The sequence below is a fragment of the Euwallacea similis genome, chromosome 3 (genome assembly GCF_039881205.1).
Source record: "Euwallacea similis isolate ESF13 chromosome 3, ESF131.1, whole genome shotgun sequence".
Classification (NCBI taxonomy): Eukaryota; Metazoa; Arthropoda; class Insecta; order Coleoptera; family Curculionidae; genus Euwallacea; species Euwallacea similis.
The window spans coordinates 1,027,059-1,042,097 of record NC_089611.1 but is presented as its reverse complement, the minus strand read 5'-3'; the positions used below and the strand labels follow the sequence as shown (position 1 = coordinate 1,042,097).

General features: G+C 36.5%; 1 protein-coding gene across 3 annotated transcripts in view; it reads right to left on the bottom strand.

Moving 5' to 3' along the window:
- Positions 1-12,823, bottom strand: part of pasilla (RNA-binding protein Nova-1-like protein passilla) — a 51,410-nt gene extending 38,587 nt beyond the window's left edge. Inside the window, exons 1-2 of one of the 3 annotated variants that reach the window (XM_066406171.1) lie at positions 10,731-11,298; positions 10,224-10,684 (exon numbers count right to left, since the gene is read on the bottom strand). In XM_066406171.1, the coding sequence (XP_066262268.1) occupies positions 10,224-10,275 (52 nt within the window). In that variant the 5' untranslated portion in view covers positions 10,276-10,684; positions 10,731-11,298. Of the gene's footprint in view, positions 1-10,223; positions 10,685-10,730; positions 11,299-12,728 lie in introns of those variants that run through there. The other 2 variants (XM_066406172.1, XM_066406170.1) reach the window with 2 other exon arrangements.
- Positions 12,824-15,039: the final 2,216 nt, after the last annotated feature.

Below are 15,039 nucleotides of genomic sequence, written 5' to 3'. Positions count from 1 at the left end.
ATTTTCGAATCTAATGAGTATTTAATAGTCAAACGTAAAGAATCGCGACAATGGCAACGATCTATCAACAGCAAAAGTGTGTGTTGCCGCACAAAATTATTGGACCAGCCTGCAGGGCTCCATCGGCCGTGGAATTGAAAACTCCAACGACCTAGACCTAGATGTACGCTATTTATTTAGATTTTAGAATAGAGGACCGTTAAGTAAATCCACTGCCATTATAGACTTACTTTGCTTTCGTCAAAGTTTGCTTAAGGATAGATGATGTCGTCTTTCGTCTTGAGGGCACAAAGTTCAGGTGTCAAGTTTACATTCTCACCACAAGTTCTCTAACGTTTATTAACAGAGCGAAAATAATGACTTGCCATTAAAACACCACTCGTTCCCAAACAAACTAGTTTATTGGCATGTCTCATGCCAGCCCTAATAAACTTGTTAGTACATTATAATTCGCCCCTTTTCTACATAGTTATACGCCGTAAATTTCCCGAACGATAGAGCGAGAGATAAAATCTTTCCAGTCCCATACTATTAAACAGGAAGTGACTGAATAGAAGTAGTTGATTGTAATGTCGCACGTAATATGGGTTATATGTAGGTATTCGTGACGATTTTAATTTAATCTATGTAACGAAATATCTTTTTGGCTCCGGTTTTTGGTAGATAATTTGATAGATGGTAAAGGTTCTCCTAGAGCTTTGAAAACGTCTTCGAAAGATCAGAAAAAAATGCCTTTACACAGAGTGTTTCCGATTCGAGGCATTACCGTCCTTATCTCTGTAATCACGTGAGATAGTCTTCCTTAAACTGGTGCATTTAATTCTGAATAGTTAATTAAAAAGGAATATAAAAAGTTGCGACTGCTTCCAGAAGTATCCAGAAAAATGAAAAATATCGTATTATTTTTTGCGGCTCTATATATAACTCATTATTTTCAAAAATTAACAACTCACTTCCTTATGGCTCTTTTTTTCCTCTTCCCCGTAACAACTTTATCTGTTAGATTTGACGTTTCGTTTATCAAATATTCGCTTCAACTTTATTTTTTCTATGAGAGTTATAGAAAAACACGATTTTGTCATCTTTATTAATAAATTACGTCCGGTAGGCGGATCAAAATTGCATCAATTTTGAAGTTTCTTAATTTTGTGAATCGTTTATTTTTGTCATTTAGTTTTTGCAAATTTCAGTCTTGATGTCATTTTATAGATTTGAGCTAGTTTCCTTCGATTTAGTTTGAACTGAACTCCATTTTATCATTTGAGCATGTGTTTAAAACCTGGTAACATTACCGGAAAAATAATTTAAAATAACAACGTTGAAATAAAGACAGGGTAAGTGGTTAATTTCTAAATTTCCATGGAAATTACTTTTTACATAAAATTGCCGGAACTTCGAAGTTTTGAGTCAAAAATAAATCGCATAAACAGCCCTTTGAAGTTAAACTCTTTGACACGTCTTTCCTAAACAAAATACGTAGAGCAAGTTCTTATACTTACTTCATGAGGATCAAAAGTCGATATTTTAAATTAGAAAATTAACATCGCAATTAATGACTTTATAATTAAGTAAATTCTCTCGGAAATTGCTAATATTGTACGTCTTTTTAAGCACCAGGATTAAATGAATAAAAGCCCAAGGTTCCCGTAGTTGCAAATTTTTATGAAATAAAACATGATTAGATTTGTAGGATTGTTGATTAGAAAAATGTAATACCTATTTGGAAAAGAGAACGAAGATTGAGTAGTGAAGACTAAAGGTCTATCAGACTCTATTTTGGCACTGTAAAACCTGAAAGAACCTCTAAGAACAGATAAAAAGTATCGACTCAAAGAAACCAGGATACTCTTGTGAAAACCAATGAAGGTATCAAGAAACCGTAACATTCAACTTCAACATAAAAGAAATCAGGTGATCTCTCTTTCAATTTAATTTCAACAATTGAACAAACGAAAATTTAATAACTACTTATCGTATACATCTAAGTGGGTGCTTTATACGTGCATAAAAATGCCATAATGCTTATACTTATATGTATCTTAATATCAAAAGTCAAGATTAAAGTAAACGAACATGAAAGCTGTTCAAACTTTACGAGCTTTGGCCTTGCCAAAAAATTCCCTTTCTCGCATCTATCCTTTCGTTTAGACTGGCGAGAACCTGAACAGATCGAACCATTCATAGCACCAACACATGCACAACAGTATTACGGCACGTAAGACGTGGAGGGAACCACTTTTAGAGATGATGTCATCAACTATACCTTCTAAAAATACCATATATTTATGTTAAATAATACGTAGTGGTGAGGTACCTAGTTTGGGCCAATAGGAGGAAAAAATGTCAAGGTGTTGTTTATAACCAAATACTATTTGATAATAATACTATTTGCTTGTTTTTTTTCTGTTCACCTAAAACTTCGTATGTTTTAAAAGAGCTAATAAAATATCACACCCGGGTCTGCCTTAAAGAGTGAAGGACAGGGCCCTAAACCCTAAACGAAAGAAAACATCCCGAAACCCGTTTTGACTGCGATTTTCGCCGGGCGACCCTCCCTTTTTCATCCCTATTTGCTGCTTCCGGCATTAAATTCAACGAAAAATTTGCGAAATCTGAGCATCCCTGGGTATTAAAAAGTATTTGGTATATTATATTTTATCCGGGGATTGCGGTAAAACTAGTACATTTGTTCAGTATAGATAAGCTCTAGATAAGGTTATCTATTTCTTGCAAAATTGGGTCTAAAACGAAAATAACTTTGAGATGCGTGAATAATCAAAAACTCATTATCTTACAACACTCAAAATGTTGTTATAAAACCGTCGCCGTGCAATCGGACAATTTCATATTTTCTGCAGTAAATACTTCGTGACTTGCTTCATATCTATAATAAATACGGGTCGAGCGATTAATTGCCACATTTATTTGTAATAAAGCAGAATTTTCTAACCAAAGTTTAGTAAGTCAAATAGATTTGGTTTGAAATCATTCCCAAATGCCTTAGTGATAAGGATAACTCTTGGGTTCGGTAAACGAGTTTTATCAATGATGCCAAAGTAAATGTTATAGGAAGAAATAATGGAAATTTTGTAAAATTGATGGAGAGGCAAATTTATTAAAACATAATCAAACCCTTATCAACTTTGATGAAACCCAATAATACATTAAACTATCGTCTGAGAGGGTAATAGTAGTTTCCATTATGTTTCAAATTTGTTGTCCATTACAAAGAGCTTTAGACTTTAAATTAATTTAGAATGGGATTTAGCCTCAGATTCGAAACTATGCAAAAAGTAATGCAGGCCTCAGAGATAACAACAATATGTCCAAGTGGTATTGGATATGGGTAAATAAATGCGCCAAATTGGTACTGGCTCTCTGGCCCTTGATCTCGAATCAGCAAAATTAGGCGTGATCTACTATTGAGAATTTTGAGACCTTTACGCATTATTGTGCACTGGTTTGCAATGAAGAAATTTCAATTATCTAAAATGTATACACTAAAATATCAAAAAACAATATGAAATTCCATCTCTTTGATGAACACTACTATCTTTTTCTCTTCTGAACTGCCAAGTACCAGTTAAGGCTGAGATCTTACTTTTTGATTTTAACTTCCATTACATTCAAGTTTCCAATGAAAAATTTTGATATGCATCATAAAGTCAACCGAGACACTTTGAGAAGAGAAATGACATAAAATTGGAAGCTACAGAAAACAAACAAAAAACTAAATTTATTAAATAAAAATATTAATACGGAAGAAATCACATAAACAAAAAGCTTCTAAGAATGATGAAAGAGCTAAAAGAATTTCAGCCTTAAGTATGCGAGGAAGCTAAGCAATAAATACACATTTTGTGCAAAGCTGATAGACAACTGCAATAGAAAAATGGGAAAACGAAAAAAATAATGCAAAACGGATGGAAAGACTCAAAGAGTGCACTTAAAAAAAGGAATCTCTGAAAGTTGAAAGTTACACAAAAGACAGAAGCGAGGACAGACATTTAAGGAAAAACGTCGGCGATTAAAACGACATGAAATTAAAGAAAATTAAGCGCGTTGAAACGGAAGACTTTTACTGAAGAAATTTTTAAAAAAACGCACCTACTCAGAAACGCTACGCTTTTCATACAATTTAACGTTTGATAAATTTTTAAAATTTGTTTTTTTCAATACCTTTTTCCATGTAAATTCGTTGCAAGAATCTTAACTGAAGTGATTAAATTGATGGAAGGTCTTGGCCTAATTTGAATGCACAGAGTCTAAAAGCCGAGAATATTCTGAATATTTGCATATTTTTCAGTGAATAACAGTGTACACTAGTTTCAGCGTATAGGGACTCCACCAAACAAGTACATCTTCAGAACCATGTAGGACGTATTGAATGTAGAATATAGCTGGTTCACAAAGGAAAACTGGCAATTTGCACTGCTTTCCTGGAATTGATCCAGGAAAACAGTTATATCCGTTCACCAAAGGGAGGAAATTGGACTTTTTCAAAAACCCATCCTTCATTGAAGTAACAATTCCGTTGTCAACAAAAGTGAAATATCCGAAAAATATTTGATAAATCACCAAAATGGAATTCCCACGTGGTCAACATAGTGCGAAAAACATTTCTTTTCTTACAGACGTACAAAAACGAGTTTACCGGGTTGGCCCCTCGGCAAACTCGGAATTTACGTGACTGTCATCAGTAATCAAAATGCCATAATAGCAAAACTGCTATCTGCAGATGCACGAATGCTTCTGCATAACAGGAGCGATCATCTGCATAATAGAAAATAGATCATCTTGAGAGGCCAGCGAAAAAGCCCAATTAAAATCTGCTCCGGCCAAGCGGCGATTAATTTCCTTGCATATTTTTAATTCCTAAACGTACTGGAACTCTCTCAGGGCTCGGAATGCTTCAGAAGAGCATATCGGCTCATGCTCAATGATGGTCTCGAACATTGGACGAAGTGGCAGATAACTTGACTAGGAAGAGGGGTAGGCGGCGACAGATTAACTTTTCGTGGCACTTTGATCAGTATGGGGAACATCCCACTGCTTAGCGAAAGCGAAGCTCACGAGATGGGACAACTTACCAGGTATGGCATATCTGAGAGGTTCCTGTTGTCATTGTCTTTCCTGTGTGATTCAGTACGTAACAAGTTAGAATTGTCATGGCGATTTATATAGGGGCCAGGCCTACTCATGGCCCACTTGCACAGAATGGGCAGCTCGAAGAAATGGGAATACCGGCTGCGTTTTGACAAGAAGATCACGGACTACGATCTGTGCGAATGTCCAGTAATTGCACAAAGGAAAATCACAAAAAATGCTAACTTTCCTTTTTTGAACTGTAGCTATACACTAGCTGTATAGCTAAATTGGCTGGATTTTGCACCGGACGAAGAAGTGATTTCTTTGGTAAAGACCCGAAACATTTTTGTCTCAAATCAGAAACTCTTTACTGAAATTTTCATTATTTTCTATTCTTACCGCCTCAAAATTCATTTTCTCAGACCACAGACTATTTATCTTTAGAGACGCTATATTGTGCGGAAACATTAGCACGACCCACCAATGACAGCTGTCTTTGACACTTATAACAGATATAATCAATATTTCTTCGATTTCATGAGAAAATGCTGGAAATCGATACGTAATTTAATACGTAATTTAAGAAAATACCACTAGAGATGGGTCTAGAACCGAGTCCAATAGCCTGAATTAGCTTAATTTTTTATGCATTTTTATTTATGTTATTTATTATTACGACACTCCATTATTTTTGGGAACTGCATAATATCCCATATTAACGTAGGTTATGTTCCAGTGAATAATAGACACCGAATGCGTTAAGATTGAAAATAATAATAATTTGAATAATGTTGCTTTGCTTCATTGTTAATGTGTGTACTTTCAGTCTCGCTATAATGATTATTTGATTTAATAATAATAAGCGTAACGCGGAAAACTACTATTAACTGCAAACTGCACGAAAGTACTCATTTAACAAATAAATACAATTAATAGTTCTATATGTTGATACGCGGTATTTTTCGATGAATTTTGCTGCGTCTTTTGCGTTATGAAATAAATTTTCCGAAATTTTAGCCATTGAGAAATCATCAGAAATCTACCTGCTTTAGGTTTGTCGATAAACAACAGAGATGCGAGCACAAATCTTAGAAGAAATTAATTGAAACGTAATTTCTATCATCATGAAAAAAACTGATAAAAGTGATAACTGAGAAATCCAATACATAGTCAAAGAAGTTATTATTCAATAATGTGGCCGCAATATTGACACTACGTGGTATCATAGTGTTCGCGAAGCGGTAAAATATTGAATGAATAGATGAAAAGTGTTTAACTTTAATTGGAGCTTGTACAACAAAGGAGTTATTGTGACATCCTCTTAATAGTTTCGACCACAATAATATTATAAAGCAATATGCTTGGAAGCATGTGGGTAAGCTTTATTAGGCAGTGATAATTTTAGGTAATAGACATGGACAAGACACAGCACCTATCGAGCGATCAGCAAAATTGAAAAATGGAACTAATTGGTTTCAAGTTCCCTTTAAAAAAATTAGCAACAAACTGCAGCAGAAAGAACTGCGAGCTTTGTTGTTCGGAGTTCAAGATTCGTTCGCTTACTAAATCCGCACTTTTACCGCCCTAACCGCGAACGACAGAGAAGCCGAACAGAACATAAAATTTTCACTCGATACCCCTTCGCTGAGAATCATTAAACAACTTCACGTTCTTTGTTCTTTCGCTTAAGGGATACGTATGTCGCGATTCCTACCAGCATCACACGTTTAGAAATATACCAGATTGACTGAAATGTCGTTTATTCGCTGGAACAGCAATTAGGTCATAAACGTTAGCAAGTCACCTAAGTTCATAGAGCAAATAAACAAGTTTAGGTTGCGAGTTTTATACATATGTTTATTCAGTTTTTGACTAAATTTGGAATTTACTAAATTCATATGATACATTTTTCATTTTAGAATACATAGGGGGCTTTAGTACATACTGTCTAATGTGTCAGTGAACTACTACTGAGTAAAATGGTATTTAGAGTGTTACCAGCCGTTGAATTGACTCCAATCATATGAAAATCGGATAAAAAATATTAAAATATAGTAGATTTCGGTTATAACGAATCTAAAAAATGCAACAAAATGGGTTCGTTATAAGCGAACTTTGTTGCAACCAGTAAATAAAAAAAGTTACAAATCTGAATCTTGTACTCTTTAATTAAAGTTGCCTCATAAACATTAATCTTTACTTAATAAATCTGTAATTTTTGTTTGCACATGCTTACTTGAAAAATACACTTTGTTTATATAATTTTCAACATTGCAAAAATTATTCCAATTTTTTCTAGAATAGCATGCGACTCTAGAAAAATAATCATTTCTGACATTTTTTGGACCATTTCATGAAGAGAAGGAACAGAATTGGTAGAGTCTTCATGGGATTCGTTACCGGTTTCTTTTACGTCACTTAGAATGTGCTCTGCAGAAAGTGATTCCATAGTTTGTTCATCAGTTAAAATTTCTCTGGCTAATATGTTATCAATTCTGGTATATTCTTCAAAACTGAAATTTAAAAACTTTTCACTTTCTAGTAACTGTTATACCTCACCACTGAGAACACAATCAAAATCGTCTGCGTGTTTCTCTAACCATTTAGAAAGTGGAAGATCATCTGTGTCAAACTCATTTTCGTTTTTACAAAATCCCTCATGCTTAAGACAAATGGATATGGTTTTAGCATTAACTTGCGGCCAAGCCACGTGAATAAAATTCACAGCATCCAGAAGATTGACTGAAAACTTTCTACCATCATCCATTGCTTCAATTAGTTTCATCAAGAGAATATTTCCATAACTGTTCAATGAATGAATAACACCCTGGGTCCATTGGCTGAAATTTTGAACTTGTATTGGGCAGCATAAAAACCAATTTTATGAATTTGAGATCTATCTTAGAGTGGACTGGGCAGTTATCAACCAGTAGTATACTTTTTCTGTTTTTTCGGCTTAGGTCGTTATCTCATTCTTGAAGTTTATTAGTAAAAATTTCCGACGTCATCCAAGCCTTACTGTTGAACATATATTTCACGGGTAATTGTTTGTTTTTAAAACATCTAGGTCTAGCAGATTTACCAATAATCAATAATTTCCTTTTTTCCGTTCCAGACATATTTGCGGCTCCTAGAATGGTAATTCAATCTTCCGAAAATTTTCCACCAGAACACGATTCACCCACAAACCTCAAGGTTTTATCAGGGATTAATTTGAAAAGGAGGCCGGCTTCATCGGCATTAAAAATATTCTCGGATTCATAGCCTTGTTGAACATCAATTCCACCATTCATTAACTTCATTCGTGTTAACTGAAGCAGATTCTCCAACAATTTTACTAACAGTAATACCATGATGTTTTTTAAATCGCTCTATCCAACTTTTGGAACACGAAAAATCATCAGTTTCGATTTGCCGGCCCATGTTATTAGCTTTTTCCTGAAGAACACGGCCCGTTATAGTCACATTTTCCTGTCTTTTTTGATCAAACCGCAATAAAAGACCTTTATCCATTTCCTCATGACTAGATTTTTAAATTTTTTTGACGTTAGAATCCATTTTGTTGATGGACAAGGTAATCACATCACGCTGTTTCCAAATAGAACCAACGGTCGATTTTGAAGGCTCCATATTGTTACAAATATCACTTTGTTTCATACCGTTTTTTATTTTTTTGTATGATTTCATATTTCTCTTTTAAAGATATGCTTTTACGTTTTTCTTTCTTCATTTGCAACACTTCCGCACTGACGACATGCAACTCGTATAATAAGAAATATAGGCTGAAATGTTGAATGCGAAGAAGGAGATATAATGCATATATTAAGGAATTACCGAATCGTGCTTGTTGCTATCTTTAATGAACAATACAAAGACAATACAAATGAAGTTCTAATTTTCTTCGCTAGGTATCAATACAGCGCCAATTGTGTTATTGATGCTGTTAAAAAGTTCCTTACAAGCGAGAAATGTTTATATTTTTGGGGGCAATTTCAAATTCACTTTATCCAGAAGTTCATTAGAAACGGGTTCGTTATAACCGGTGAAAACTTACGTTGGTCTTATGGGAAAATTTTCGTTGCTTCAAATTTAGTTTGTTATAAGCGAAAGTTCTCTACAACCGGGTTCGTTATAACCAGAATCTACCCTATGTGTTGAAGTTAAAGGACAGATCTATGATTCTCAATTAACTGATGACCCTCATATGATTTTGCTTTCCGGGAGCCTTTTTCTATTTCGCACATGAAGACGGATTTATGGTTTGGTTAACGCGAGACGTGACGTTAAGAAGTAACATAAAAGAAAAAGTGAAAAACCCAACTCAAACTTATAAAACATATTTCCAGAAGTTAAAGTAAGAAATGAGGTCTTCTAATTCTGACAACCATATAATTTGCAATGCAGGGCCTTAACGATACGTTTTACGGCTTACATTAAAGAAACTATAAATCTAGCTTTAACCTGGCAAGAAAATTCGAGAGGTAACCTAAGATAAGCTGGGAGAAACGTGGGCTCTCGCAAAACGATCGCTTGGGATGGGCGATAAAAATTTGCATATGGTTATTAAAAATCTCCTTTCACCGTGACATCGGATGGTTAAAAAAGTGTCCCATATGGGACAAACGGCGGACAAAAGTAACCGATCATAAAGTGTTATATTGGAAGTAGGTACAAATAATGAGTCGAATGCCATTATCGCGACGCGAGTTATGTGACCTTGCCACGACATGCATCGGTGATAAAAAAAATTGCAACCATTATAACGTTCATTTGACGTAACGACAAAGCAGCTCCAGACATTCAAAGCGATAAAGATAAGATAAAGGTGCAAATGGAATGACTGAACGAAAAAAAAAATTAATTGGAATAATTATTCGCGACAGGCAGATGCAGAAATCGTTGAATTGCTACGTTTACTTTCAAGGCGGTGCATTGAACATATGATCGTCGCTGGTGATTCTAGGTTATGTATAACAGGAAAAAGGATGATGCGACGCGATTACGTAGTCACTGGTGGAATGTATGATGTGGCAGACGGAAATAATTGTGCTAGGGATGAGGAAAGCTGATGATGAAGATGAATTTTGAAGGACCATCAACCCCCGTGGGGGACTTCCACCAAAGCGACAACTCACCGGTGGGCAGGGAGTTCATCAAGTTCCGGAGAAAAAACGAATCGTGGATCATTTAGTGGCAGGAACCGTTCTCGGGACGGGACAAAATTTCGGCAAACATATGCGTCCGCGTCGTGTCGTTGTCACGGACGACGGCAGCGATAAAAGTCGTCGTGTTTTCGCGTTCGCAATAGACAGGAGATTACCAACCAGCAGCAGCAAAACAGACTACGGAGCGAGCAGCTGATCGAGCAGCAGGCAGGCAGGCTGACTACATGTCCGCCGTGGCGCGTTGAATGGAGCCGCCGAGTTGCCGCCCGTTGCCGCCGCCAGCACCAGGAGTCGACCAGCCGGACCCGATTGATTTGTCCTCTCCTCCTCGCGCCATGCAAGAAATAAAAGCGCGCCACTAGCGCACCGCGACGTCGGCGACGCAAAAAAGTAACAATTCGCAAGCAACAACTAAACTATGACCCTGCGGACTAAACTAAATCTCTAATCGCTAGCCATAATGGGGTGCAAGGTTACCTGAACTAAAGTGCGACCGTTTCGAATCCCCGTTTTCCGTGTCCCCGTCCAAGGGCCTCTTCCTGGAATCCGCGATCTCCGGCGAAGGGCACGTATCCATACCCGAGTCGGCGGCCATCTTATTAGTCCATCAGCGCAGAGCGGGAATAATGGGGAAATACACACACACTCGCACTGCCGCAAGGATATTGCGCACACCGCGGACTATAGTTTTTCCCTTGGACTCACTCGCGAACCGACTCTGTGGCGCAATTTTCTCTCGTGCGACGTTCGCTCGATTCGAGCCCGACACGACTGAGACTGAATTTGATCGAAGTTTACGAATTTGCCTTGTGCATGGCCCGAGCAGCAAACGAGGGACCGGTGTTCCTGCCTGTCGCTGATTAGATAGCGCAGAGATCCCCACTTTCCTTGATTCGCTGCGCCGACCGAAAAAAAAGGACAACCACTTCATTGTTCCTGCTATATTGCGCGCTTCCTGATTTAACACCGTGCCATGGCACTTTTGCCCCAATTCCTTAACACACCGATACGTTGCCGAGGTCGTTCATTGATACTTGCCCTGTCATCGAGAACCCCACTCAATTTCTGCGACCGAAGGAGTAAACAGCTTTTCGGGATTGTAACGTTGGAGTTAGGCGTCGAAATCGTGTCCCGATAGGAAAAGATACCAGTATACCTTGTGTACGGTGTGTCCGAAGTAAGGACGTCCGGCATGGCGATTTCGCGAACGGTAGTAAATACAGATTTTACTAAATTGGTAAAAGTTGCGCGCGAAGTAGTTTCACGACGCAAACAGACCTACAAAATTATTTTTGACGTTTCATTTATTTCGCAAAAGCCAAAATTTTCGAATTTGTTTTTCATTTTTTTTCCAAGTTATGGTACAAGATGGATAAAAACTAAAACCGCTTTTCTATTCTAGTTTTTATATCAACTTCGCCCGGACACTCTTCATTTCGCTCTATGACGTTTCGCTCGTCAAAAATGATCATTACCTTTTTATATAATACGGCCCTGATTATTTTTGCAATATAAATGGACATTCTAAAGTAAAAATGAATCAAAATTTTAAATTTTTATCGGTGCGACCTACGATATCTTTTTATGGCACGAGCAAAGACTTAGAGGACACTAAGGCTGATTTTATTTTATGTAGTCTTACATAGATGAGTTAGGTACACTTTCCTAGTATTTTTACGACCCTGTAATTTCAGAACGGCACTGGGTGGAAATACACTTTTTTAATGAGAGGTAATAGAAAAAATCAGTTCTTTTTATATATTCTGAACAGAACGGGTGTTCAGAGGAAAAATGTTCAATACTGAAATCGCAAAAAATGGTCTGAAACGTTTTTTTAGTCATAGTTGTCAAATAAAATTTTCGTTTCGAACTTCTTTCATTTATACCTTTCGAAATGTAATTGCTTAGCATCTTTAACGAGACACCCTGCATATTAAAGAGATATACCAATAAAAAAATTAATTAAGAAACTTTTTTAATCAGACTGATAGTTTTTCAAATATTTCGCATTGACAATTTAAAGCAATTTCAAATTTAATTTGAATTATTTTGAAACATATTTTCCTATAAAACAAATTAAAAAACACTCTTGCAGAGTGCCTTACCCTCATTTTACACCTTCCCTTATATACACTAGGTATATACATAGATATTTTGAGAACCACCAATGGCCGTAGTGTATTATCGCATTTTGATGCCAGGAACCTGACCGAGTAAACCACCCTCCGACCCCTCCTACGCCGTAATACGTAGTACTTGTAGCCCCAAAAAAAATGTGTTGCCTTCAGAAATTTGGCGCCCCAAATCCGAAGCTTAACAGGCTTCTGCGATAATAGGCCACTTACAACAAAACAAACGTCTAGAGGACCTGCAGGCCTCTGAGGCTCTCCCGTTGATCCACCAACGACCCTCTCACATCCCTAAGGGCACGAAAAGCCCCAAATGCAGCTTAGCCTATGTAATTCAAACACTTACCCACAGTAAATCACAAATTTTAGATAATAGAACGATCGGACGACCACTAGGAATGAATAAGACAACACACGCAAAATTTTGAGGTGAAGAAAAAATGACGAATATGACTGACAAACGAGAATTTCTATCAATTTTTAGTGACAGGGATATGAGGAGGCACCATTCATTGTTGAAATTCGGCCTTTTAGGATTGGGAGGAACAATCAAATACCCAGTTGTAATATTCATACCTCAAAACGTGAAGAACCTCGCCCAGAAGGGTGCAAAGCATTCATGTGTGGATCGTTTCACCGGTTTTGCATTTTTGCATATTCTTAGATTATTTGTGGCGGGTAATATTTACAAGTCAACGAGGTAACATTTACAATTCTCTCCTTCAATTCTAATTTCCAATACCGTCTGAAAATATTATTATAACAATTTACCTCTAATGCACGCTTATTAACTAATTAATTAGCACCACCTCTGGAACCTTGAATAAAAAATTCCTCGGTGTATTTTTACTCGATGGGCCGTGAACGAAGTTGTGATTCATGGCCATAGATGAATTAGAATAATAACACTTAATAGAAATAAATAATGCGCAGTCTGAGATTTACAAGTATGACGTAATTTAGACCTCAATAATGGCGCATTTACATATTGTGGATTACTAATTAATTAATTCCCCTGGTTCTTGTTTGTCTTCCTTCTCTTGTTTTCTATCGCCAAGGATGTTTCCTTACAAAGTTGCTATTACTTTAAGATTTATGATATTAAGATACAGAGCCTTCATAAATGTTTGACCACCACATGACCAAAAATGTAGACAACCAATATACATTGATTGGCAACATTGATTAGTTTCTGAAAATAAATTCACTAACTAAAATCGGCTGACGATTTTTGTTTATAAAATTGAGTCCTGAGGGTTATGTTATTACTTATTATTATTGGATATTTTGTATGAAAACCATTTTTGGTTTCAACTCGAACTGAACAATACACTATTTTAGCTTCTAAAAAAGCTTTTTTCGATAGGTAGGCGAAAATTGCAAGGAGAAAATCGAAAATCACAGAAAACGTGTTAGTAACAAACTGTCACATAACCTTAAATTATACGCATGAAGCTTTTACATATCACCATTACAGCCAACCTCAACTTTCAAAAAAAACCAGTTACGTCACCAAAGCTCATAACGACAACTTAAGAAAAATAAAATTTAACCTTGAAAGTCACGTGGTGGTCAAACATTTATGAAGGCTCTGTATATCCTCAGGTATTCATTTCATGATAATTAGTATTTGTGGAATTTTAGTCAGCAGATGTTTATCCATTATAGAAATCTCGTTTGCGTATATAAAGTTGCTATTAATGCCCTAATCTCCTAATGACTTAACCCGGCATTATCAGTGGGATTTGTCGCATGGGTGGTAATGATCATTAGGTTCGTCTGCAAAACGGATCACTTTCAATTCCGTTTTGCAGACGGATCTGCTTGGGTGACTAATGTGAAAGACTCATTGTAGATATCTGACGGGTTAACAGGACTTTTGTGTATTATTACTACAAATGAAAAGAGGATACAGAGAAAGGGCCTGAAAGGTTCTTAATCACCGGGTCTTTTATATAGCGTTTCAATCAAGATTCATTAACATGAAATTTAAAAATAAACGAAAAAGCCTATATGTTTTAAGTCACTTGACCATTCGTGGAAGCAACTGCTTTTAGCTAAAAGATGCAAAATCAAAGTATACATATATGATGCAATTTATTTTGCACTTCTTGACGCACTCTGATTTTTTGAAGAGGCGTTTTTGACGAGCAACCATCTTAATAGCTTCAAATGTGGGGCCTTTTTACCGTTTCTGGAGACATACGTAGGTGACACCCACTGCGTATTACTTATGGAGTCCTACAGGCGTTTGCATTCTAGCCAATGTGATGGATCACAGCCTATGACGAAATGCTGAAAGTGGACCTATCACAGGGCTGCAGTGTTTTTGGCTATGCCGACGATACAGGAATAATTTCAAGAGGAGGAATATGACGAAACTTTTTGAATATGTTACTCTATCATTCCAAATAATCTGCTTGTCAAATCAACCGCATAATGCTAATTTTTACTCTAATGTAAAGACGCACAACTTGAAAACAGAAAAAAACTTGAACATTTGTATAATATTGAGCCTCAAAATATTCTCTAATTTAAATAAAAAAAGGTACCATACAGGGTGATGTCTGGTCAAGTATTATGCAACCATGCCACCTACAATCCACGCGTAAAACAAGAGACTAAGCAGGGACAGGTTAGTTCTGTCGCACAACGCT